The sequence below is a fragment of the Megalops cyprinoides genome, chromosome 23 (genome assembly GCF_013368585.1).
Source record: "Megalops cyprinoides isolate fMegCyp1 chromosome 23, fMegCyp1.pri, whole genome shotgun sequence".
NCBI classification, from domain to species: domain Eukaryota; kingdom Metazoa; phylum Chordata; class Actinopteri; order Elopiformes; family Megalopidae; genus Megalops; species Megalops cyprinoides.
Window position 1 is genome coordinate 1,744,356 of NC_050605.1, and position 26,877 is coordinate 1,771,232.

General features: G+C 43.4%; 1 protein-coding gene across 1 annotated transcript; it reads right to left on the minus strand.

Moving 5' to 3' along the window:
- Window positions 1–19: 19 nt before the first annotated feature.
- On the minus strand, window positions 20–26,395 carry LOC118770112 (inhibitor of growth protein 3-like). The gene is made up of 12 exons (XM_036517546.1): window positions 26,276–26,395; window positions 26,050–26,121; window positions 24,597–24,697; window positions 22,072–22,137; window positions 18,560–18,656; window positions 12,525–12,596; window positions 12,314–12,430; window positions 11,840–12,003; window positions 11,010–11,203; window positions 3,382–3,574; window positions 1,626–1,664; window positions 20–1,117 (listed from the first exon to the last, which is right to left on the minus strand). The coding sequence occupies exons 1-12, from the start codon at window positions 26,301–26,303 to the stop codon at window positions 1,001–1,003; spliced, it is 1,260 nt and encodes a 419-aa protein (XP_036373439.1). The 5' UTR covers window positions 26,304–26,395; the 3' UTR covers window positions 20–1,000.
- Between the last annotated feature and the right edge of the window lie 482 nt (window positions 26,396–26,877).

The window sequence follows — 26,877 nt, forward strand, 5'->3', positions numbered from 1 at the left end:
TGTGAACACGTAACTTTCAAAATATTTAAAAAAGGTTTACTGTATTAAACTGGCATTGTTCTGACAAACTTCAAAAGCTTAAGACATATCTCGAGAATCTTTGTGTATACATGTTGACTGCAAAATTACTTATAAACTCAGTACATGTAACTTTGATCTGTGTAAAATTGTGTTGTCCTGTAAAATAATTCCAAGGGAGAAAACCAATAAAGTTATATCCTCACACTACTGCTGATGCAGGTGATTTCTTTCAGAACACAACAGTATTAGATCATATTTACAAATCGCATCACTGAGCTAAAGGCAAATTAGATGCTGAAGTCTGCTTCTGCTAAAAGATGTCCAAATCCTGGGATTATCAAAACTATTTGACTTTGAAAACACTGTGCATGATTTTCAACGTAGGAGGAAAAAAGGAGTAATAGATAGAGTAAAAGGATAGGCGTTGTCTGCACACACGGTAACGGACACCAGGAAAACGCCATGGCTTTGCTGGAGAGGGTGTTGGCTGAATGGCGTCTGTGTAATCACCACTACCATTACTTCCTTCTCGAAGCTCACTTTCATCCTCTCAGAATTATACTGTTCCCTCAGAAACATTGAGATCAGTGTGTTACGATGTTCCTTTGTGGGTTTTTTTGAAGACATCATTTACAGATGAATAATAAAAAGAACAATACAGATGTTGTGCTGCAACAGTGGTGGTGCGCTTTCATCCGCTGTATGGAATGCATTTCCTGTATTTTCTTCTTGGCATCTGATGCAGGGCTCTTGAGTCAGTCTCTCTCTGTCTCTCTCTCTCTCTCACACACACACACACAGGTTAACAGAAGGTGACATCCATATGAAGTCTTTGTACAAAACTCACAAAGGGCGCACTTGGCCCTGTGTGGAGACAGCTGGTATGCCCACTTTGCAGAATTCATGCACGTCCGTGAGTGACAGTTCATTTAGAGGGTGAAGGGGTGGCAGGATGGGCATCCAGCCGCGGCGAGGGTGCTTATTTGTGCCGGCTGCCCCTCCTCTTCATAGCCGCAGTGCACTGTGGGCAATACCACTTCCCCTTGGGGGCCTCAGACAGACCCACACAGCCGTAGTGGAACCATTCGATGGGACACTGCCGGAAAATATGGACAGGTTAGTGTACACACGCACTCATGCACACAGACACTCACACGCATTGATTCACACTGTAGTGTTTAGTCTTATTCAATTATCAGACCTCCCCCTTATTCAATGATATGCATTATTACAGCTTTCATACTGTGAAACCCATTTTGCAACCCAAAATGCAATGTCCTGCTAAATATTGAAGTCTTGTGCTAAAACCAATACTCCAGACTATTGCAATTTCACTGCTGCTCAACACGCAAGTCTGCACTTACTGGTTAGATCTGTGCACTTTATTCTGTTAAGCCTATCCTTTAAGTATTAAGGCTGGGGAAGTTCGGGAAAGCAAAGTGCAAGCGGAGGCTCCACAGCAGTGTCTAGCAGCTGGGACCAATATCTTGACCTGTACTGCCACTTTAGTGCACAGTTTGGGGAGCAGGGTTTGAGCTGATTTCCCCAGAGAGAGGCAGTCTGCCAGGTGTTCGACGACTGCTGAAAGAAAGGGAGGTACTTACATCCTGGTTATCACATCCCACCATCTCGCCGTAAGACACCTGCAAGCACAGACATGGTATGTCACTACAGTGCTCAGAACCAGAGTGTTAGGCTGTGGGTGATGAACCTGCTTACACATGCAGTTGGTGCATGTGTGTAAAGCTGCATATGAAATAGCTTCCTCCGACTCATTTCTGTGTTAGCTTAGCTTGTGGACCGCTGTGCGAAAAAAAGCAGCGGGTTGTGCAATGGGACCGAACATCAATGATGAGGAATTGGACATTCCAGAATTCGAGAAATTGGCCATTCCAAATTTGGGGAGAAAATGGAAAAAGGGGAAAAAAAATGACATGCTTATGACAAGACAGCCAAACCCTAAGCACAACTATCAGAGCCTGAGGTCGTGTGTGTGTGTGTTCAGTACTGGGACCCCTACTCTTCTCAATTTATATCAACTCTCTTGGCTCAGTTATCAAATCACATGGCTTCTCCTATCACTGTTATGCTGACAACATCCAACTCTTTTTCTCTTTCCTTCCCTCTACCTCCCAGGTCAACGAAAGAATCTCTGCATGCCTGGCTGACATCTCCAAATGGATGTCATCCCACCATTTAAAGCTGAACCTCAGAAAAATGGAACTGCTCTTCATCCCAGCCGGCCCTTCCCCCCTGCATGACCTCTCCATCACCGTCGATGGCACCACAATACCATCCTCTCAGTCAGCAAAGAGCTTGGGCGTCATCCTCGACAGCAACCTGGACTTCAAGGAGTACATTTCTCGCATGTCACGGGCCTGCCGATTCCTCCTCCACAACATCAGGAGGATTCGTCCGTTCCTGACAACATACGCGACACAGCTCCTTATCCAGGCCACAGTTTTCCCTCGACTGGACTACTGCAACGCTCTCCTCGCAGGCCTCCCAGCCTGTACCACCCAGCCTCTCCAGCTCATCCAGAACGCAGCTGCCCGACTAATCTTCCCTGACCCTGACCCTCGCCTTCTCTGCAATCAACAGGACAGCCCCTGCCTACCTCCAAGAACTCATCCAGCCCTACACACCAGCCCGACCCCTGCGCTCAGCAGCAACTGGACGTCTCGCTCCTTGCATGGTCAAGGCAGGAGGTGCTCGTTCTGCCCGACATCGGCGTTTCACCTACATCCCTCCCCAGTGGTGGAACGAACTCCCTGTCTCGCTACGGACAACTCCTTCACCCCATTCCTTCAGACGGGGCCTGAAGACGCACCTCTTCAGACTCTACCTGGACTGACTCAGCACACAATTGCTGCACCCCCCCAATCAGTGCTGTCGTTAATTGCTGTGCTTTTTAAATTGTGCTTTTTAAATTGTTTCTTGTTGCCGCCTTTACCCTGATGCTCACTGCGCCGTTTGAAGGTGTATCGTATTAGTTGCCCTATAGGCTGTAATAGTACAAATCTGATAGTACTGTGTCCTCAAACAGACCTTGCTCTCAGCTGAGAACTGTCTCATTGTGGAACTGTACACATCCTGTCCCTGTACTGTCGCTATACTTGCTGTATGCACTTTTGTAAGTCGCTTTGGTTAAAAGTGTCTGCTAAATAAATAAATGTAAATGTAAATGTAAATGTAAATGTGTGTGTGTGTGTGTGTGTGTGTGTGTGTGTGTGTGTGTGTGTGTGTATCTGGCCAGACAGATGAAATAGGTGTGCGTATGTGCGTGTAGCGCATGTTTCTGTGTGTATACATATACATACATATATCCATGTTTTGTCAAAGATGATGCAGGGGACACACCTGGTTACAGATGCAGTATCGGGGTTCGTTGGGGTCATAGGTCCAGTCCACCTGGCTGTTGGTTTCGGACTCAGGGAGTACTGAAGCTTGCTGGGACAGCTCCTGGGCCAGGGCTGAGGAAGAGGAGCAGGACGACAGGGAGGAAGAGGACGACGAGGAAGAAGACTGGTGGTTTGAAGACTTTGTGTTGCTTCTGTGAAAAGGAGAGGCAGGGGCTTCAGCTTTGCTGTTCTTCATTCAAACAGCTGACGTCAACATAGATAAGAGTGAGGCTGTACACTTTCCAAAACATCCTTAACATTCTGTTTTCAACCAATCAATGGCGAACATCACCACTGTGGCCAGAGCAAGTGGCTGATCGCAAGTAAGAGCAAAAGCAAAAGCTTTGAGCACATACAGAACTACCACAATCCCTGTGTTGAGTTTAAACTGTAAAGGCACAGGTGGCAGATACACGAAGTGAAAAATCATACCATAATTATTACAGCACAATAACGACACTCAGGGATTTCTGCAGGAAGAGTCTCAGGAGTTTGTCTGTAGCTGCAAACGGCACTAAAAAGCTTCTAACACACGGTGTTGGCTTTTAGCAGCTCATACTGACTGCGGCTGAAAGGGGAGAGCAGCCCCATTAGGCCTGCAGCTACTCAAACAGCTCTCCGAACGTGGCAGAGGGGCAGGACAAAGTCGCCAGCTCCAAGCGCTGTCGATTAACGGGGCTCCTCCCACCTCACACCCCTCACACCCCTCACACCCCTCACCTCATACCCTGGGCCAACTGACACCTGCTCCAGCTTGTCACGCTGCAGAGCATCTTCACAGTGACGGGACACCAGTACCTGGCTGAGCTCTGAGCTCAGACCCTGAGCTCTGCCTCTCTGTCCACCATCTGGACAACTTGGCCTCTGTACTCAAAACGTATCTCATGTAGAAGCAGGAATAGACCTTGCTGTCAATGCAAAACAGCACCCACAGGAAAGTCATTTAAAAACCATGCTTATGTTGCTCCCAAGTGGCTCAGTTGGTAAAAGCACTTGTTCTGAGTGTAGACTGAGCGCTACAGCCCTGGTTTGAATCCGATCGTGTCACTAGCCGACAGTGACTGGGAGCTCACAGGCTGAACACATTGGCTTCATTCTGCCAGATATAGGGGTGGGTACGTCGGCGGGGACTTCGGTCCCATTAGCAACAGCGAACCCTACTGGTCGATTGGGCACGTGTGGTCAACGTGCCAAAGCTGCATATGAAATGTCTTCCTCTGACTCATCTCTGTGCTAGCTTAGCTTGTGGACCGCTGTGTGAAAAAAAAGCAGCAGCTAACATCACGTGTCTCGGAGGAGGGCATGTGCTTGTCCATGCTCTCACGGACTGACAGTGGGGGTTGTGCAATGGGACTGTAGCGAAGGGCAAGAGCAGTCACCCCACCCGGCCTCAGAATCCGGGTCTACGGGGTACCAAACTGCAGCTTTGACCGCGACACCAGAGCCAGGCTCATTGGTATGGCAGAGCACATACTCAACTGTAGTGACAGCCATTTCAAATTTGGGGAGAAAATGGAAAAAGGGAAAAAAAAATTACATGCTTATGACAAGACAGCCAAAACCCTAAGCATAACTATCAGAGCCCGCGGTCGTGTGTGTAATCCAAATGTCAAATGGGTGCGTGGTAGTCTTTATACTCCATTCTTAACCATACAAAACATACAGGATAGAATGTAAACTCTATCCTAAAACATATAGCACCAACAGAGTTCACACTGTATTCAAACATGCAACATACACTCCAGCAAAAAATATTAAATATGAATTTTACAAAATGTTTCATGGCCTTGAAAACATGCCTCAGAAAATGAAGACTTAAGTCACTGACCTACTTCTTACTAGGCTTTGGATATTTTCGAAAACTCACTTTTTTCATCAGTTTTGAAAAGGATTACATCCATAGTACTCAAATCAATCAAGAGGACTGACACTGAGAAGTGGTTTGCGAGTCTCAGCGTTGCCAGATGGGAAATGTTAAAGTATCGTACCAGAGGCTTAAAATTATCGTATTTTAAGGAAAATTATTGTACGCGAGTCATAACCAAGAGAACAAATAGGTGTAAATGTGTAATTTCAGAAAACACACATTTATTGAGACAAACAACTCTTAGACACTACCTACAAATCTAGCTACATTCTTTTAATAAAAAAAATTAAAATTGCTGATGTATTTACATGATGCGTGGAAGGGGGGTAGTCTTTCGGGACTCACTCAAATAAAAATATCCCAGACTCATTCCTGTATGTTTGTTGGCAGTGCTTACTTTTTGGCTGTTCCAACAAGGACTCTGCCCTCCTCTTCGCCTCTCCCCTGTCCTCATGTTCCTGTTCAGTACTCATTTTCTTTACTTTTTTTCACATGGATGCAGCAGTAAGCTCTCTCTCAGGCAAACTCATAAAACTGATGAGCCAATGAGCTCATTTAACTTGTATTATTATAACAATAACTGCATTGCACTGGGTAAATATAGTTAATGGCCCATAAATTACTGCATTCAATACAAAACATCTAAATTTTCTGATTTGTAAAAAGGATTTGATTAACGGTTACGTTAACAACAGCCGTGCTTGTGAGCCACACTCATCATCACAACAAGCATGATTGGCTGGAAAGACGTCATGTGAGAAGAGATGTGTAAACACAGACATAGGATCCATATTTTACTATCCTGGTCGTGTTGAGAAATGAATTAAAATCAGATAGTATTAGTAGTTGTACTCAGTCTAGGCTAAGTGTCACAAAATGATCAAATTTTCGTACATTATGGGACTTTGGTCATTATTTGGCAAAATTATCGTACAAATATGACAATTATCGTACATCTGGCAATGGTGGCGAGTCTGGTGTTGAAAACTAGTGAGCACCTGCAACTGTCAACATACATTCAATGTATGGTAACCCCTGTCTACACTAATGTTTATTAATTATAATACGTAACAAAACTCATGTAAAATGCTTTTAAATGTGTGTAATAACCATTTCTTTAGTTTTAAGTTAGTCAACCAAATATTTAGCATTTTATACAGTGTTTGAAATGCACACCATGAATAAACTAGTACAATTAGCCAGGCAATGACCTAGAGCTCAATCAATGGATTTTTGTCTTTTGAAAGCGATAAAACAGTAGAACTGATGTTTGCGCACCAAATGACTGTATGATTGTTTAGGTTAGGCATATCTGTTGGTTAATACAGATATTTTCTGCTTCTATTGCATGGCTACATTTGAAATTGCCAGCAGCAGCTGAGCATAAGGAGTTTAAGGAATTAAAAACTTTTTTTTAATGTTTTAAAATGTTTAATGTTTTTTTAAAAAAGGTCTGTTTTAAAATAGTTTCTGAAACACCCAATGGTGCGACTTGGACACATCATCAGTGATGAACCCAGGGTCATAGGGTGTTTTGGGTCTTTGATCATCAGACACCCTCGTCTGGGCGACCCAGCCGGGGGTGATCAGTCCCCGGCTTGTGTCCAAGTAGCGTGCTACACCATGGATCCCCCTCTTGATCCACAGCCACCTTGAAGGTATTTCTGCAGCTTCGATGAAGTTCTTGGTGGCTCTTCTTTCCTGCAACCCTCTAATGCCAAGGAGACTGAGTGTCCGTTGTAGAGACTGACCTGCAAAGCCCCTGCAGCCCACCTCAATGGGCTCACAGCAGGCCTTCCACCCATGCTTTCTACATTCCTCTGCCAGTTCGAGATACTTGGCCTTCTTGAACTTGTGGGCCTCCTCTATCTGGTCTTCCCAAGGGACAGTGAGTTCCAATATGACCACTCGCTTGGAACAGTCAGATTATAAGACCAAATCTGTCCTGAGTGTCGTCCTTGCAATGTGTTCCGGAAACTTCAGCTGCTTCCCTAGGTCAACCTTCAGCTGCCAGTCACGAGCTGAGGCTAGCAGCCCAGTTGAGGCCCTGGGCTCCACCTGAGGTTTCTCTCCTGCCCTGACAAAGGCGATGTTGTGCCTTGTTGGGAGCTGGTGTTTGCTCTGTTAGATTCCAATGCAGATGGTGTCAGCTACTGCCTTCAGCACCTGGTCATGGCGCCACTTGTACCTCCCCTCTCCCAAGGTTTTCAGGCAGCAGCTCAAGATGTGATCCAAGGAACCTCTTGCCAGGCACAGTGGGCATGCTGGGGTATTGGCTAGACCCCAGCAATGCAGGGTGGATGGTCTTAGAAGGACATCATACACTAACTGGATCAGCAACTTGAGTCTAGCTGGTTCTGACTTCCAAAGTTCTGCCCAGGTGATCTTACAAGCAGTTGTATGGTCCCAATTAGTCCAAGCTCCCTGCTTGCGCATAGCCACTGTCCTACTCCAGCGTTCCTCTTCCACCTTTGCACAGATCTCTCCCTGGATCAGCTGACGTCTCTCCCCCGGGCTTTGTCGTAGCGTGGTCTTGTGCTGCTACCAATCCCGGCTTGTCCGACTGCCACAGAACCTACCAGCATGCCGTGTCTCAGCCTCGCTTCTGCCTGTTTGACTGCCTCCTGTGCCTGCCACTTCCTCCCAGTTCTAACTGTGATGCCTGCAGTGGAGACTCTGGTGTCTGTTGAGTCTCTATAAAGTAGCAACTCTCTAACTCTGGTGACCTTAAATTCCTCTATCAGGCCGGTGACAGGAAGCTGCAGCTTGTTGGTGTGCTTATAAAGGGCAATGCTGCTTAGGCTCTTTGGTAGGCCCAGCCACCAGCTCCATACGAGTTGACTGGACCGCCGCAGTGTCTCTCAGGGTGCAAAGACCTTCCCCAGGCTCTTCACAGGCTTCCCAGACACTGATGGAATTTGGACTCCTCCCAAAGAGAAGTGGTGCTTATCAGACACTCTTCCCTTCCTCAGGACCAAGGACCTGGATTTAGCTGGCTTGAAACTCATTCTTGCTCATGTAATGAGCCTTTCCAGCCCTTGGGGAGCCATCGGCATCCTGGCACTGATGTTGCTGTGAAAGTCAGGTCGTCCATGGTTGCTCTGATCGGAGGTTGACGCGTGCCAGATCTAGACAGGGGGCCCCTACATTCCACTTCTGCTGACTTGACAAGCATGTTCATCGCCAAGGCAAACAAGGACACTGATATGGTGCAACCAGTGATGATGCCTTTCTCTAGGCAATGCCATGCAGACGTTGTTGTCCCAGAAGTGAACCTCAAACTGAAACGACAGTATGAGGTGTTTGATCCTCTCTGGAATATGGTATCTTGTCAGCGCTGTTGCCACAAGTTTATGTGGAATGGATCCATAGGCATTGGCAAGGTCTAGCCAAACGACTGCCAGGTCTCCTCTATTCTCCCTTGCCTTGCGGATCACTGGGTAACCACTCCTGTGTTCTCTATACAGCCCGGCATGCCTGGGACTCCTCTCTTCTGTACTGCGGTGTCAATGTAGGAATTCCTCAGGAGGTACACTGTCAGGCGGTTAGCAAGGATCTTGAAAAAGACTTTGCCTTCCACACTGAGCAGGGAGATGGTGCGGAGCTGCGAGATGTCACTTGCTCCTTTCATATCCAGACACCTTCTGCATTCTCCACTGCTTGGCTACCTTCCCCCTCCACCATACTACCCTGATGAGTCTCCACAGTCTCTCTAGGAGTCTCAGGCAATGCTTATACACTTTGTATGGCACTCCACTCGGCCCTGGAGCTGAGCTAGTCCACGCTGCTCCAGGGCCGAGAGGAGACACGCGATGTGTATTCAAATACAAATGCTGGAGACAAGCGATGTGTATTTAAATACAAAGCAATGTCGCTACATCCGACCGGAGCCAAACGGCACCTCTTGTGAAACCTACGGAGCCAATTAGGTTACAGGGCTCAGGAAACACGCAATTAGAGAGGGAGCTGTTTAGCTATGCACAGCTCCACAAAACCAATCAGAAACCGCACCCCTGCTGGTCTGTAAATGTGCCTGCTATTAACTGTATAAAAAAAGAACGAAATGTTATACTAGTTGAACTTCTGCTCAATGCTGATGTTCCAACGGCCGGCTGTGTAAATAAACCTCCCTGACTTTGCTACGAACATCGGACCTGCTCCTTTATCGGAACAAAACATGTTTTGGTAATTCGGACATTTACTAACAACAGGATGAAGGGTTCAGGTGGTGTAATTAACTCTTTACAGTGGGCCAGGTCTTCCTCCCTCCTACTGATGCTGTAAGTGTCACTGAGATGTTGGTTAATGTCTTCTTCCGGGCATGCAAGGGTCCCACTCCGCTTCTGCCCAAGCAGCTCTTTAGTGAATCCAAAGGGATTTGCTATTAAGGCAGTGTACTTTCGGGCCCTCTCTCTGCCCCTTCTCCTGTGCCACTCAGCACGTCAGAGGGAGATGAGCTTCCATCTTAGGAGGTACCGAAGCTCTGCGAGGGCTGGTCTGTCCTCCTCTCTCGTCTTCCTGTACTGGTGTTTCAGAGACTTCAGCTCTGTCCTGAGCTGGGTGATCTTGACTTTGCGCCAATTTGGTTGTTTGATGACAAGTCTCTCAGCGCCGATGCTGATAATCAGGGTGCACATCAACCGGGTCACTGATCCACTTCCCCCCCTTGATGATGCTTCGAGGGCAGCATCAAAGTCCTCATCAAACTGGCGCCACTCAGTCTCCTTGTGTGTGGCAGGCCACAAGACCCGCCGATGTTCAGATCGTCTGCTAGGTACAGCATGTGGAGCTTGGAGGTTCTGGACACTGTGGGCTGATTCTGGGCCCTGCTCCTCCTCCATCTCACCAGGTGGAGTGCTGGGCACTGACTCTGTGCGTTGCTCCACTTGCTTCCTCCTTATGCAGCCCATCCTGGTCTGGTGGATCCTCAGACCTCTCAGGTCATAGACTTAGTGCCCCCAATTCTGGTAAATCAAATCCCTTGAAATTAAATTAAATCCCTTGCTGGGTATTGTGAACGAGGCACGAACAAGTCTGCGATGGTTAGTTATTTGGTGTAACAGTTCACTAGTCAAAACAGGGGGTGGCCTACTTTTTTTTTTTGATAAAATTCAAGCCTGAATTAGCCTATTTATAATAACACAAATATAATTGTAGGCTTAAAAAAACAAGAAACAACAAAGCCAATAGACAGTTTGTCCTGTCTTTGTTGGTTCTTTTTTCAATGCTTTTAGGGCTATAGTGGTAGCGATAGTAGCGATAGCGGTAGGATTAGTACCACTATATTGCATATTAAGGAACAAGTAACGTCAAATGAATGAATAATTAAACACAGGGGGTGTTTGGCTGCAGTATTACCGCAAACCACAAGGTGGCATTCTTTGAATACCACGGTAAGGAAATTTCATTACCGCTGCAGCCCATCTTACTCATACTATTACCTACCAGTATTATTTCATGAGTTTTGTAATAATTGCACATTGTGGACTCAGTTTTATGAAATGTATCACCCCACGCCTACAGTATAGAGATGAAACTTTCTCCAAAATCATATACAACATACAGAGTCTGAACTCTGTTGTAAAAGATACACATCTACAGATATCTACAAATATACATGTACATATACAGTTTAAACTGTATCTTAAAAGATAAAGAAACTCTATGGCAAATATGCTTGATTGGATGTGCTGGTGGCAGTGGCCTCGCTGCTCCCTTACTTGGTCTTGCGGCCGCTGCGAGAGTCGGTGGAAGTAGTGGGCGTCAGCGTCTGCGTGAGGGTGGATGCCAGTGCAGAGGAGGGGTAGCCGGCACCGTCGCGTGACAGGCCGAAGTCGCGGCCCAGCTGGAAGTCGCTGTTCTTGACAGCCTCGTAGCTGGCCTTCAGGCTGGACGTTCTCCGGCCCTCCTTCATCTTAAAGCAAGCAAAGTTGGCCGTCACCCCCAACAGAAACGTGCCCATGGGCTCTCCGCAAAAACCCCATTCCCAAAACACAACCCCTCCTCCATTTGAAGGAAGTCAAAGGTTCACAAAAGAAAGAGCTCAGAGAAAGCACTTTAGTTGATAAATTTGTGGCATGGCCAACAATCTAGGCAGTCTGGTTTCTGCATGGAATGTCTGGCCAAGCTTTTTGTCAAGTTTTGACCTTCAAATAGAAGCTTTTCCAAGAAAGCGTAAAATAAATTTCACAGGCTAATTAGATGCAATGTTACTACGCATAATTACGCATGTTATAGCAATGCTGCAAAAAGATGTTTTTTTAGAGACTAACTGAAAGCTCTGTTAAACATGAACCGCTCTCTTGACCTCACTTAAACACAGATCATGAAAAGCAATGTTGCTCTAACATTGTAATGATAGCATGCATTACACACTCAGGCTTTCTCCTATATAAATTGTTCAATGTCTTTTACTCATACAAAGGTGCACATCAGGGACTCAGCTCAAGTGAGAGCTGCACAGCAGGGGTCACGATTTACAAAACGGACCCCCCGCCCACAGCGTGTAGCTGGGGTCGGTGGGGGAAAGGGAGAGGGAGGGGCTGGTTACCTGGGCGGTGGCCTGCACGGCTTGCGCGGCCGCCATGGTGATAGCCCCCGCCCCTGCACCCGCCCCTGCAGGCAGGGAGCTGAGGTTGTAGGAGGCCAGGGGCTGCGAGGAGTTGACACTGTACACACTGTTCGAAGCGGAGGACATGCTGCTGCTCCGACAGCCTGCAGGAGGAGTAAGATAGTGGGAGGGAGAGAGAGAGCAAGGGAAAGGACAGAGAGAATGAGCAAGAGAAGGGGGGGATGAAAGGAATGAGAAGTATTAGATTTGGTGTGAAGTGTAAAGGTATTAAAACAAATAGGTATTTTACATCAACAACATTTCATAAAAAGTACCCTCGCCTGAGCAGGTATGACAGTAATGCAGGTGCTCTTACCAGGTGTTTTACAGGGACAAAAATGCCCTCTTCTGAGTAGGGCTGTAACACAGGAGAGCTCTTACCTGAGTAGGGCTGTAATACAGGAGGCCCCTTACCGGGTGTATTCTCTTTCGAAGCATCAGATGTGAGGGTAGACAGCAGGGCCTCGGATTTGAACTTCTTCTCGGGGACATGCTCAGTTGTGTGGTGTACCGGTGTTGTGTATTTCCTCTCTGACATGACACAATGTGACAAAAGCCACATGTTTAACTGGCCCTATGAACACAGTAGAGCACAGATCCTAACAGCAGGACATCAATCTCTTACTTTCCACTGTGGTGTGGGAGTGGGCGTGGTGGTTGTTCACAGGCTGAGACGGACTGTCCATCTCCAGGGAACCTGACAGTACAAAAACAATGTTAGAAGAACACAATGCCAACATTGGTCTAACACTAGCTAGCGACACACAGAGGCCACTAATCCAAGACAGGTAGACAGATCCAAGGAAATGTCACAATTTTGGATAAACAAGTTACTACCAGTTAACCCTGACAAGTTTTTCATAACTGTAGTAACCTGGTACAAGTGCAATACCTCAGTTCGCCAGAGGGTGGTAGTGATTACCAAAGATACAGAGAAAACTGTAGATCAGTTACCCTCTCTTCACAAAAACAGGTTAGCCAGTTAATGGTATCCTAAGCGTCAAGCTGTAATGTCTAGTTTGTGTTTCCATTACCTCAAACTGTCATTGGCTTCATCTTACTGAGAAAATACAGCAACGCACAGTGTTTGCTGTATCAGAAGAATGGCTGACAGAAATTTCTTGACGATATACAATCAGGTTTCCAAAAAATAATGCTACTGCCAAGACTGAATATATGCCTGTGATCGTTAATGACACTGCGTAGTTAATAAGTGGACCCAGACGCTGAACTAAATTAACTTTCTGGAGAATTGTTATTAATGATTTATATGAATAGTGTTTCATTTTTTGTCAGCACAGTGTCATTTTCTGTCATGTTACTCTTAGCCTGGTGGTGTTTTAGACTCATCAAACTGTAACTGTTTCCTACTAAACTATTTCGAAAAAATGTAATCTAATGGTTTAACGCACTCATTATCTCTACCAGCTAGCTTACAACTTTTCTGGCCAAACACCGAAACCTGGTCATGCAGTAGGGCTGGGCGATTAATCGAATTTTATTTTCAATTACGATTTTGGCTTCCAACAATTATGAAAACAAGATAATCAAGACAAAATGATTATTGTGCCGCATTATTTATTAAAATATATAATTTATTATATCTCATTTTTTACATTTACTTTTTTTTTTTTTATTTGTTTTTCAGATGAATTATATTGTGACGGGGAAAGAATTCTCTGCATGCCCGCCTCGCTATGAGGAAACAGGGGAGTGTGGCAATAGATTTGTGTGTTGTAAAAGAACAGACGGACTCAGTTTTCAATTGAATCAAATCATCCTGGCTAGCTGTGTTCAGTCCTGTAAAAGGAGAGAAGATATTGTTATGACAATGTATAGCATTGTTTGGTTGTTGTTGATTTTGTAAAACTATAACGTAAAGAACACGAATACTTTGTTTTCGGGTGCACACGAAAACTAGCAATTGTGTTAGCCAATATAACAATCAAGTAACTAAGATTTTCACTTTCAGTTGAAATGTGATAATTGTAATTAAACATTTAAACAACTCACCTGTGGATTAGAGCTGCTGCCGAGAACAAACAGGCAAAAGGAGTGCGTACCCTAGTCATGGGAATTATATAGAACTATGGGTAACGTAGTTTCCATTTGTTGAAATGTGAAAGGGGGAGTTTGTGCTGCCAATGTCAATTTTATCCTGCAGTTTGTTATTTTAAAGGAAACATGAAGGGCTGTGGATGAAATGCATGTGTTGCATCAGCAGATTTATTACTGTCATAATTCTGTGCTTTATTTCTATGATTGATTTTAATATTTTGACCCAAGTAAACGGTTAGGCCAGGGTGGGGCTAACACTATTTAAGCACCTGGGTTCCTTCATTTGAGAAGAGGCTGTAGGAGAGTATTGACTCTGTAGGCCAGTGTGAGAAGGAGACACTTAGGGAACAATTGCCCTGTGTTGGCGATTCGTTACTGTAAATAGTTATTGCTTTGTTTTGTTTGTAATTGTTGTATAACACTATTAAACGTCTTGTCTTCGTTCACCCCAATCTCTGTTGTTGTTGCTGCTCGCTGTCCCGTCACATATATTTAAAGTTCAAGAGAACACACTGTTAAAAAGACAAGTTTTTTTTTTTTTTTAAGTTCAATGAATGCATGTTTCCAAAGTCATTGTGTAATCGTGTTAAATAATCGTGGTCTCAATATTGACCAAAATAATCATGATTATGATTTTTGCCATAATCAAGCAGCCCTATCATGCAGCACTTATAATATTGTTGACTCCTTATGGGTTTTTTTTGCTTGTGTTTTTAATTAGAATAAATGTAATTAGAATAAATGATTATGCTCGCGAAAGACCGCAGATTGTCTGAAATTTGTGCGCTATTGCGAAAGCTACAGCATGAGATTTGAATGCCATCCTTGTTAATTAAACAATCTCACGTTGTAGCTTTCGCAAGCACACAAACCAAACTACAATGGTTATGCACATTAGTGAATTGGTACAAGGAGCTCTTGATAAACAATGGATGTGATGTTACAGCTGTCCAAAGGGAATGGAGATTGCTGAAAACATTAGTGAAAGGTCAGTTCATGGGTAAGACATACACTGAGTTATGGAAAGTGACTCTAAGGAAGGAGCCATTCTGCACAGATTTTAAGAACATTCTTCACTTAGTTGAAATTGTGCTGCAGCCGGTTGCACCAGCAGAGCGTAAGATCGATCGTAAGTTCAGGTGTAAAGTCCATCTTAACCATACGTTCGGAGTAGCTAGTTTCAAACTAGTGCTGCACTGAATTTCGGTTGCACCACGATCACTTAAGATGCAACTTAACTAGTAGTGCGTAAAGCGATCCTAAATCAAAATATTGTCGCATTTAATGACGTTACTATCGTTTGAAGGCAATAAACGGTACCATACAATATATACAGGAAATACAGCATTTTCGACATTTGCTGTGCACAGTAGCCTGCATGTGTCATTGTGCTGATTCAGTTGTTCCAGCCTTCCGAATCAGAGTGTCAAGTTTGTAATAATTATCATAGACAATTTTTCCTCTTTTAACCTTTCATACAAGCCTGTTGATAGCTGCCCGGCTGCCCTACATGTACCCCATTAGGTGTGTGTCTTACATGGACGGCGGTGTATTTTACAATAAAGTAAAGTAGATCTACTTAACATATTAATTTCTTGTATTTATTTTGTACCGATGTGCATTTGCTCATTCACTATGGTTTGTGGAGTGCGCTTTCTCACGAGGTGCTGAAGGTTGTCTAGGAACAAATTTTAACTGAATTAACTGAATAACTTTCGCTGAACAACTAACAAAAGAGCCAACCGAAGTTAAGAACGAAGAAACAATAAGAGGTAAGTTAACGTTATAACAATAGTAACAGAACAGTTATCAAAGTTCACCTTTAGCTGACTTATTGCCGTAATCTTTAGTGTAACACATTGTTCAAGTTGGCGATGACAAAAATGTGTTATGCTAGCCTGTCAACTCTGTTAGCTAGCATTAGCGTATGCTTCGCTTTTCATTCAATGTATAATGGACCATGGTGTTATTATATATTTCAGGCTTGGACATGTCTGGTGAATGTAGACCAAGAAAAAAGAATTTCACTCATGATGAAATTGTTATTTTACTAGCCAAATACAAGGAGCATAAGTGCCAGTTGGAGTTCAAATTTAATAAGGTTTTTTTTTTACGGCAGACGTTGCACCTACTTCGTGTTAGGTGTAAGTTTTAAGATATAACTAAAGTCTACGTTGAATGAATGTGATTTGGTGCAATGGTATAACTTTTAGCTGTTCGTAAACTCGAAAGTAGTGCTGATTTACGTTTGACCTAGGTAAAGATCGAACTTACGCTTTGCCGGTGCAACCGGCTGCTGGTGCTTCCCGTATCTGCAGCTCAGTGCAAAAGAGGATTCTCAGCACAGAATAGAATCAAGTCAAAAGTGCACAGTTCCCTAAATGTTACAACACTGGAAGACTTAGTGAGGATCAGTACTGAGGGCCCCTCACTTGAGAAGTTTGACCCAGAGCCCAGTGTGAAGTGCTGGTTGTCTGCAAGCAAAAGAAGGCGCAGACCTAACTACACTGGCTGGCTAAGCAAGACTGACATGGTGGTGGGAGATACGGACTCCGAGCCTGAACAAACAGGAAACAACTAATTGTACATAGTTGAATAAAAAGTGAAAAAAAGAAGACCAGACATTTAAGTATTTATGGTAATATGACTGCAGTATATTGAACACTGCACACACAGTGCCATGCAAAAGTTTGGGAACCCCTGGTAAAAATTTCTGTTACTGTGAATAGTTAAGTGAGTAGAAGATAAACTGATCTCCAAAAGCCATAAAGTTAAAGATGAAACATTCTTTTCAACATTTTAAGCAAGATTAGTGTATTATTTTTGTTTTGTACAATTTTAGGATGGAAAAAAGGAAAGGAGCACCATGCAAATGTTTGGGCACCCCAAGAGATTTGAGCTCTCAGATAACTTTTACCAAGGTCTCAAACCTTAATTAGCTTGTTAGGGCTATGGCTTGTTCACAGTCATCGCTAGGAAAGGACAGGTGATGCAACTTTCAAAGCTTTATAAATACTCTGCCTCCTCAAACCTTGTCCCAACAATCAGCAGCCATGGGCTCCTGTAAGCAGCTGCCTAGCACTCTGAAAATTAAAATAATTGATGCCCACAAAGCAGGAGAAGGCTATGAGAAGACAGCAAAGTGATTTCAGGTAGCCGTTTCCTGAGTTCGTAATGTAATTAAGAAATGGCAGTTAACATGAACGGTGGAGGTCAAGTTGAGGTCTGGAAGACTGAGAACTTCCAGAGAGAACTGCTTGTAGGATTGCTAGAAAGGCAAATCAAAACCACGTTTGACTGCAAAAGACCCTCAGGAAGATTTAGCAGACTCTGGAGTGGTTGTGCACTGTTCTACTGTGCAGCAACACCTGCACAGAAATGACCTTCATGGAAGAGTCAACAGAAGAAAACCTTTCCTGCAACCTCACCACAAAATTCAGTGTCAGACGTTTGCAAAGGAACATCTAAACAAGCCTGATGCATTTTGGAAACAAGTCCTGTGGACGGATGAAGTTAAAATAGAACTTTTTGGCCACAGTGAGCTAAGGTATGTTTGGAGGAAAAAGGGTGCATAATTTCATGAAAAGAACACCTCTCTAACTGTTAATCACGAAGGTGAATTGATCATGATTTGGGCTTGTGTTGCAGCCAGTGGCATGGGGAACATTTCACTGGTAGAGGGAAGAATTTATTCAGTTAAATACCAGCAAATTCTGGAAGCAAACATCACACCGTCTGTAAAAAAGCTGAAGATGAAAAGAGGATGGCTTCTACAACAGGATAATGATCCTAAACACACCTCAAAATCCACAATGGACTACCTCACAAGGCATAAGCTGAAGGTTTTGCCATGGCTCTCACAGTCCCCCGACCTAAACATCATCGAAAATCTGTGGATAGACCTCAAAAGAGCAGTGCATGCAAGAGAGCCCAAGAATCTCACAGAACTTAGAAGGCTTTTGCAAGGAAGAATGGGCAAAAATCCCCCAAACAAGAACTGAAAGACTCAAAAGCTACAAAAAGTGTTTACAAACTGTGATACTTGCCAAAGGGGGTGTTACTAAGTACTGACCATGCAAGGTGCCTAAACTTTTGCTTCGGGCCCTTTTCCTTTTTTGTTATTTTGAAACTGTAAAAGATGGAAATAAAAAGTAATCTTGCTTAAAATTTTAAAGAAATGTGTCATCTTTAACTCTATGTCTTTTGGAAATCTGGTTATCTTTTACTCGCTTAGCTATTCACAGTAACAGAAATTTGGGCACCCCTGGTCAAAACTTTTACATGGCACTGTATTGTACATACATTGTGTATACTATGGAAGACAGAGCAAACAAAGGCAGACAGTACAGAGGGGAAAGAAAAGGCAGTGTGAGGCAGCCCTTTAACAATGTAGCATATGACATCGCTATATTTTGGCTCCTGAAAATTTGATTTGGCGCCTAAATATTTTGGGTTTAGGAGCCAATGGCTCCTAGATATTTTTTTGCCTGGAGTCCTGCACGTAAGGAGGACTTTCTGTTCAAATTTACAGGGTTTTAGAACAGAACAGCTTGGTGTGTTGAGAGTTTGGGAAAGCAGAAGCCATCAGAAAAGGCTACTCACGTCTCTCCAGGATCTCTGTGATGCCAGCGTTGTCGGCCTCCAGTTCCATCTTGAACTTGGCCAACTCCTGGTCCAGTTTCCTGAGGTGGCGGTCCACCTGCACACAGCCATTATAGATGTTACACATTATCAAGGTTACACCATAATCAAGGTTATCAATAATCTATGTATGACTATGTAACTATGTTACTATGTACCAATCACCATTACTAACACATTATCAAGGTTAGTGTTGCACAGTATACCAGTACTGAAAAAGTACCGTGGTACTAGAGTTTTGAAAACGGTACGATACCAGCATTTTGAAAAAACTGATACTTTTATTATGCGAATGGCTATTTGATCTGGCTAATAGGAATCTGTCTCTTTAAGAACAACGCTGACAGCAGTGACGTTGCAGGAAACAACACTGACTGAGGGCGTATTCACCCTAGGCCCGGTTGCCTTGTACCGTGCCCAAGCACGATTGTCCCCCCTTCCCACTCCCCGCTGGCCTGCGCTCACAATGCGCTTAACGTTCCGGGCCCCAGCACACTTACGTCATCACGATGCGATTTTTTTGTGTCGAAGAAAAGCGCTCTCGCACAGCACAATGGAGTTCATGATGTACCTACTTTGTGCTTTATATGGAGTCGTTTTGGGCGCGGTGACACACGGCCCTCTCACATACCTTATAGATTTATCAATTATGCAACGCAGCGATTTTCAGTTAATCGTGCTGCACGTCTAAGAAGTTTTTTACAGAGGCAGCTGACATTTCAGTCATTATGCTGAGGGACAGACCAATATTTTGTGTCAGACTACAGTAGCCTAATCGCAATAATGTTAGCTAATGTTAACCAGTTAGGGCCACTACTTGTGTGTGTGCTACTGTCACCATTACAACAACAAACATCTTATATTACTACTTGGATAGTACACTTTTCAATGCATTCGAGAATATTTGGGTTAATAACAGGTCTGGTTCTCACCTTATTGATGAACGTGAATTGTAGTGGGCGAGTAAAGCTCCAAATTCCTCGCTCAACGTCAACTGCCTCCATAAAAATCTTCTTATACTTGCAGCACGATTAACTGAAAATCGCTGCTTTGCATAATTGATGCTAACTGGCTGGGGAGCTAACGTTTAGCTATCTAGCGACAGATTTGACAAACATAGCTAGTTAGCTAACAGGCTACCTATCTGAACGATTGTTGAGGACTATCTACTTAAACAGGTTGGCTGGTTCATTTGTGATACTCTAAACCCCTGACAACAGCAATGCTTACATCGCCACATAAAGTATGGTTAGTTTTATTTTGCTTGCAAGTAATCAAGCTAATGTAGGGATCCACAGAGTTATTTTTAGGGATAGATCTACAGAAGTAACCAATCAAAGATTATTTTGGAGGTAGCCAGCATGTTATATTTAAGGAAGTCAGCTAGCTAATCAAATGATGGTTTAAAAGATTTATTACAACTAGGCGTGTAACTAAGAGATATCCAGCTAACTGTTGCTATAACGGATGTACTTGTTAAATGGGACAGTCGCATCATTGACGTCATGTTCCAGTTCCGTGCTCGGCAAAGTTAGCGATCACACTGACACGTACCGTGCCCAAGTCCAACTGAACTGTGCCCGAGCCCACCTCTTCAAGCGGGCCCGGGCAAGGTTCAGCGTAAAGTGCAGTGATCACACTAGTCAAATGAACTGGACTTTGGGGGTCAAACGTGCTCGGGCACGGTATGGATTGCCTAGTGTGAGTAAACCCTGAGTTTGTAATATGAGCCAAAGCAGCGTGAAGTGAGTCGAGAGCAACAATAGAGAGAGCGGACCACTTTTTTGTTTTGATCAGAGACTAGACTTGAAGAGATGGCAGCAGCTTCAGCAACACCTGAACTCATTGACAAAGAGGAAGCCCGAAGTGGAATATGGAGATATTTCGGCTTTAAAGTGGACAAAATAGGCGAGCCCCTAAACACAGCAGCACCGGTGTGCAAGCGCTGTTTTAAAGTGTGTCTCGCAAAGGGAGGCAACACGTCAAACCTGGCCAAACATCTGTCGGACAAACATCCCGACCTTTTCAACGAATTCAAAGACCGACAGGTGATAGTTGACTAGTTCACTCCCGTTATGTCCATGAAAGAAATACAGAGTGATCGAAAAGCCTCTCCGCAGTAGTAATACACATATTCATACACAGCCTACATATTTGCATAGTGCTGAAAGTGTCGTCCATGTCATATGCAAATAACAGTTTCGAGAGGCTGTCACCTAACTGTGGAGAGACTTTTCCATCATGCATATGCCCCAAGCTAGCAAACAAGTCGTCACAACATCCCCTGTACCCACAACAGAAATGAATTAATGCACACATGCATCTCTACATAGCGAAGTCACAAACGTGATTTTATACAGAGATTTGGCCATTGCCCATTTAATGTTTCATACATACTGTATAAAGACAGCATTGGAACTCTTTTCTTTTTTGTGAAACATTAGCCTGCAATATGACATAACCTAGTCCTAGATTACGATATAATCAGCCTCATCAAAATGTTTTCTAGGTATGGTATCTCACAAACTAATTAGGCCCTCTGCTATGACAAATTTATCACCATAATTTTTCTAACCATTTTTTTTTACATAAGCCTAGTGCCTCTCTGGCTCAGAGAGGCACTAGACTTGTGTTCTAAAAGTTTGTGTTTTGACTGAAAATGTTGTCCAGGTTTGAAATAAAGCACAATATGAGAGCGTTTCCCTTTTTTAGGAAAAGTATCGAAATTCATGATTTGGTATCGGTATCGAAACAAAAATTTTGGTATCATGACAACACTAATCAAGGTTACACCATAATCAAAGTTATCAATACTCTGTGATCATTATGCAACAATCACCACTAATACCAAATGACTGTCACATCATAATCAAGGTTACCCATACTCTGCGATCATGACACAAACATTACACTGCTGTCAGTACACAATTCTCACCATTACCAATATGGAATGATCACTGCACAATGATCAATACACTAATATCAATACACAGTAATCATGACATGTCCATCTATAATAATCTATGTATTCTAAACTTAAAAGAAATCTAATATTAAAAACATTCTAAACCAAACCTTAACCTTCGCACTGCCAAAAAACAATGACACACATGGGTTGCTATTGTAGATTTTTACACAATGTGTTGACACACAAGTTAATACTGTGAAACAATATGGCAAATTGTGTGTTAAATATTTTTACTGTACAGTATATATTGTAACTTATATTCTCAGAATTACTAGCAGGAATATATGTTACATGCTGTTTGTTTTGGACTTATCTGTAAAAAAAAAATGTGACTGCCATCTAGTGGAAATTAAAGGAAAAATGCCTTCAGCCTTAACATTGTAATTTGAGAGTTCACAAATGCTTACTGTAGTCGTTCATAGAAAATTATTTACATATACTACCTCCACTCAAATAAAAAACTAAACATGTCTGTACTTCAATGGTCTGATTGTCTCCTACTTACCAAATCATAAATCTGATTGGCTAATTGAACCTTCTCATCTGCATCTTCCAATGCTTTATAATAGTCCTGAAATAGAAGCAAAAGACTGTCTGACATCAGAAATATTTCTGTATTGCAAGACACAGGAAATGGGAGAAGCATGGCTTACTGTACAGACAGGGTGGGTGAAAGCTGGGAAACCCATTTAGCATGTGTTACGACCATGGTCGTTACTGTTTGTGTATTTTTTTTTCATTTTCCCAATATATTTTATTTTCGTTCCGGTTGTGTGCGTTGCATCGCGTCGTTTTGCCTTTTCCCCAGGTCCGTCTCATCCCCTCCCCAAGGTGTGTCCTTCGTTTGATGTCTCCTCCCCTCACCCGTGATTGGAGCCTTCCCCCGTTTCCCGGTCAGCCCTCCCCCTTCAAAGAGGCTCAGTCCGTGCAAGAGGGGAGACCACTGTCGATCTCCGATGTTCGCTTTCTGTATTAGGTGTTCGCTTCGGTACTTATATCTGCTATTTGTACTTCGTCAATTGTAAACTTAGATCTTCGTTCGAGTGTATTTGTATTTTCTTTTTGGTTGGTTTTCCATATCACTGCTATTGGGTGTATGAGTAGGGAGTCGTTGCCCTTTTCTTTTCAATATCTTTTTCACACTGGTTTTTGGTAGTAAGGGAGTAAGGGACGTTTTGTTGTATTTTGTTTGATATTTATTTTTGTGTTAGGTCAATTAGTTCCCCCCTATTAGTGTGTGTTTTTGTTTATTATTTTGGCTTATCGACTCCTGAGTTTGTGCTCCCTGTCACCCCCTTTATATGTTACTTTTTTATTTATGTTATGTAATAAATTTTGTTACACGTTCCATATTGCAACTTTGGTCTCCACTTTTATCCCTGTTACGGTCTGACCCTAGCCCGGGCCATAACAGATTTGGGGGCTCGTCCGTTTTTTTCCCGCGCTTGTTCTTGTGGTGGGGGGCGCTGGTGCTTGTGTGTATTTGTTGGACTGTGGCATACAGTTGGTTTGTGGTGATGGCCTTGAGATTTAACTTTGAACAGTTTACTCTTTGTCCCTCTCTGGAACAATTCAAACTGTGCTGTAAAGAGGATTTGCTCCTGGTGGCAGACTTCTTTGATATTTTGGTGCCTCGTACTGCGAGGAAGCGGGAGATTAAGGCCGCACTGTACGGGGAGTTGGTGTTGCAGCAGATCCTCACTGAGGGAGATGAGGTCTCAGGTGTTGCTTCTCAGGCCCGGACGCTACCGGCCACGGCAACAGCTGAAGCCGAAGCACCCGCCCACATACATCTCGGTGATCCTCACTCGCCTCGGGGTGATCAAATGCTCGCGCTGCGCATGAAGGAGCTCAAATTGGAGTTGTGTAGGCAGGAGTACCAGAACCGGCTTCTGCAATTTCAGGCTTTTGAGCTTGAAATTGACCAGGAAATCAAGCTAGAAGAGCTGGAGTTGGCGATCAAGGACAGACCTTGACCTGCTCCTACTCCTTTGCCGCGACGGTCAAAGACCAGCACATCTCCGTCAGCAGTTGCCCCTGCAGTGCATGCACCCTCTCCAATACCTGCCTCTCCCGCTACACCTGTGCCTGACGGCACCTCTTCTCCTGTGCCTGCATCCGGTGGCGCTTCTGCTGAATCCCCTGACTTGGACATGACTAAACACATTCGACTAGTACCTCTGTTCCAGCAAAGTGAGCTTGATACCTACTTCTCGGTGTTCGAACGAATCGCCACAACTTTACGTTGGCTGAAAGCTGTATGGTCTTTACTCCTTCAGAGTAAACTCACTGGGAAAGCGCAGGAAGTGTGCTCCGCTTTGTCTCTGAAGCAAAGCTTAGAGTACAATGCTGTGAAAGCTACGGCGTTACGAGCATACGAGCTAGTCACAGAAGCATACGGGCAAAAATTTAGGAACACTTCTAAGGCTACAAATCAGACATTTGTTGAATTTGCTTGTGTGAAAGCAAGTCTTGGTCAGGGTCTGAATACTTGCCCACAATATCCGACATTTAATCAAAAATACTCATGAATAACTCATTTTTAAAACCAGTGTGAGGACAAACTTAAAACATTGTGTTTTCCTTAAAAATCTACTGAACACATCCTTGATACATCCAAGGTACTGTACTTCCTTGAAGTAGAAGTTTTGAATTTAGCTTTCAAAATACTTGGTTACCTTTTACTGAAAGCTTTAAAAAAAAAGCTTTCTTTTCAAATACAACTACACAGGTCAGGACCAAACAGAATGTAAATACAAGTTCAAAAACAGCCATCAGTCACTGTCAGTGCTGGTATTATATTGTAGTAATGGTCAATACTGGCGCTGTATTGCACTAACAGTACTGATGTACTGCAATAATGGCCAGCGCTGATACTGTGCTGCAGTTCACACTTAGCACTGATGCTGTATTGCAGCAATAGTACTGATGCACTTCAGTAATGGTCAGCACTGATACTGTACCGCAGTAATGGTCAGTGCCGACACTGTACTGCAGAAATGTGGAGAGAAGTTCGGGCTCTGGGTGTACCTTCTTTATCATCTCCATCTGCTCTTCCCGCCACTCAGGCTTGTTCTTCTTAGCGTTGATGAAGAACTCGTTCACGCGCTGCTCCAGCTGATCCATGGCATCTAATGCAGACAGACGAATTCGCATTCCAACCGTCAAAAGAAAACGTGTCATTCACGCGGACTTCCACAACACGTGCCTCTCGCATGACACATTTGGCATGCTCTTCAGACTAAGAGGTATAAAAGAAGTCACAGTCAGACCAGCAATTGTCCCTGTGCAATTCGTAACCAAATACAATTGACAGTAATCCATAAAAGTAATTGTAAACGCAATGAAATGCCTCCATGGTTATTCTGTGACAGCACTGTATGATTCATATAATCAATACAACTTATGGGATCCTGGAGGACCACAGTCAAACACACAGAAGCCCAAAATGGTTTCAGCAATAAACCTCCCCACTGGCAAACACACTGTGAGAAGACACTTGCACTTTTGCAGCTACACTGAAACCAAGATGGAAATTTGACTGGTGTGCCATGAAGGTCAACAAACCACAGCTTTGGCACCAACAAAACAAGCACAGACAGAAAAAAAGGGTAACCTCCTCCAAAAAGTGGTCTAAATTCCACAGGACTCAACCACCCACGAACACGTGCATCTTTGGATGAATGTTAGTTTAGTCGCCCCAATAGAAGGCAGACACACTGGCCCTCAGGCAACATCAGGTCTTCCCTCACCTTCCCAGCTAGCAAACAAGCACCAGCATCACCTGCCCCAACTAAGCGTCTCTTTTCAACAGTTTGGAAGATCTTCAGTTTTGAGGTGTTCTCTCAGATGCTGGGTTTAAATCCCCATGATGCTACAATTATAATGTTAAAGTGTTGGTTGCTTCTTTACTCAGTTCCTCTAAATGGCATTTACACTATGTACTGTATTTAAATGTATTTCTGTTTCTTGGATTTTGAAATAAGAGTGAGAAAATTCACATCTAATATGCTACATTTACGGGCACAGTCGCAATTATTGCGACATAATTACAACCAATTGTGAGTGCCCAAAACACAATACTGTAATTGTCACTGTACTTCCAGTTATACCTTACGAATGTGATTACGACTGTAAACGTAACTAAATGAACCCAGGTGAGTTTAAAATTTCCACTGAGACTGCCACTACATGCCAGCTAAATGCTTAATGTCTGTGTTAAATTAAGAAGTTGTTCGTGCAATGCAAGTTGTATTACAAGATAATTCTCTAACATAAACGTTGTCATGTAAGCGAACATTTGTCTGCTTGAAAACTCACTGCTTCACAGGCAAATCTTTTTCTCATTTTATTGAGCTCGCTCGTTATCTAAGTACTTTAGCATGTTATGTATATTGTGTTTACTGGTTGATGCTTGTGTTTTCTTGGTACAGTGTTCCGCGATACAATGTTTCGAGGCGGCCACGTTGTTGCAATGTCGTACTCTGAACTTGCAGGTCCATCTCTCTCATTTCCGTAAACCTGTCGCGCAGATCCATGGGTAGCTGCTCGATCACTGCCAGAGACGAGAAGAAAAAAAAAACACCGAAACGATTAGCAAGCTAGCCAGTTAGCTTCCAGCCTGAATAGGCGAAAGCAGCAATCCTGCAAATCAGTGCATTTAAATGTCCGAAAAACCAATAAATACTTAGATTAAACACGATACTCACTCTCCAAGTAGTCCTCTAGGTACAGCATTTTGGCGTTCTTTATATTTTAGACGTTTGTTAAAAGAATTTCTGTCTTTCAATATGGCGCCGTCCACAGCTTTACCTCAAAGAAAAAAGGCTTCTTTCTCAAACTGAGGTCATTGTGTCTGACGTATTTGGCCACTTGAAGTTTGATTGGACAAGTCTTGAAATTACGTTTATGACGTACATTTGAAAATAAATGCTTTGCGGTTCTTGTAGTCCATAGTCATTGACGCTAAATGAAGACCAAATGAAATGTAAATTTAAACTTTTTTTCTTATTTGACTCTGAGATAAGTTATGAATAATTTTCATTTGTGTATTTGTAGTCTTCTAATATTTAGATGTTTAGAGGTACATAACCGACTCTGATTCAACGCTAAATACAGAGGTGGAAAACCCTGGCTTCAGAAAGTAAAAGTCCTGCCACGTATTTGTTTTAGCCATTCGCTAAGCAAGGTGATTTCACTAATTAGCTCCTCTACCTGGCTGAAGAGTTGTGCTAATTAAATTTAGCTGGTGTAATGAATGGCTAGAACAAATGTGTGGGAGGACTTTTACTTTATGAAGCCGGGGTGTCCA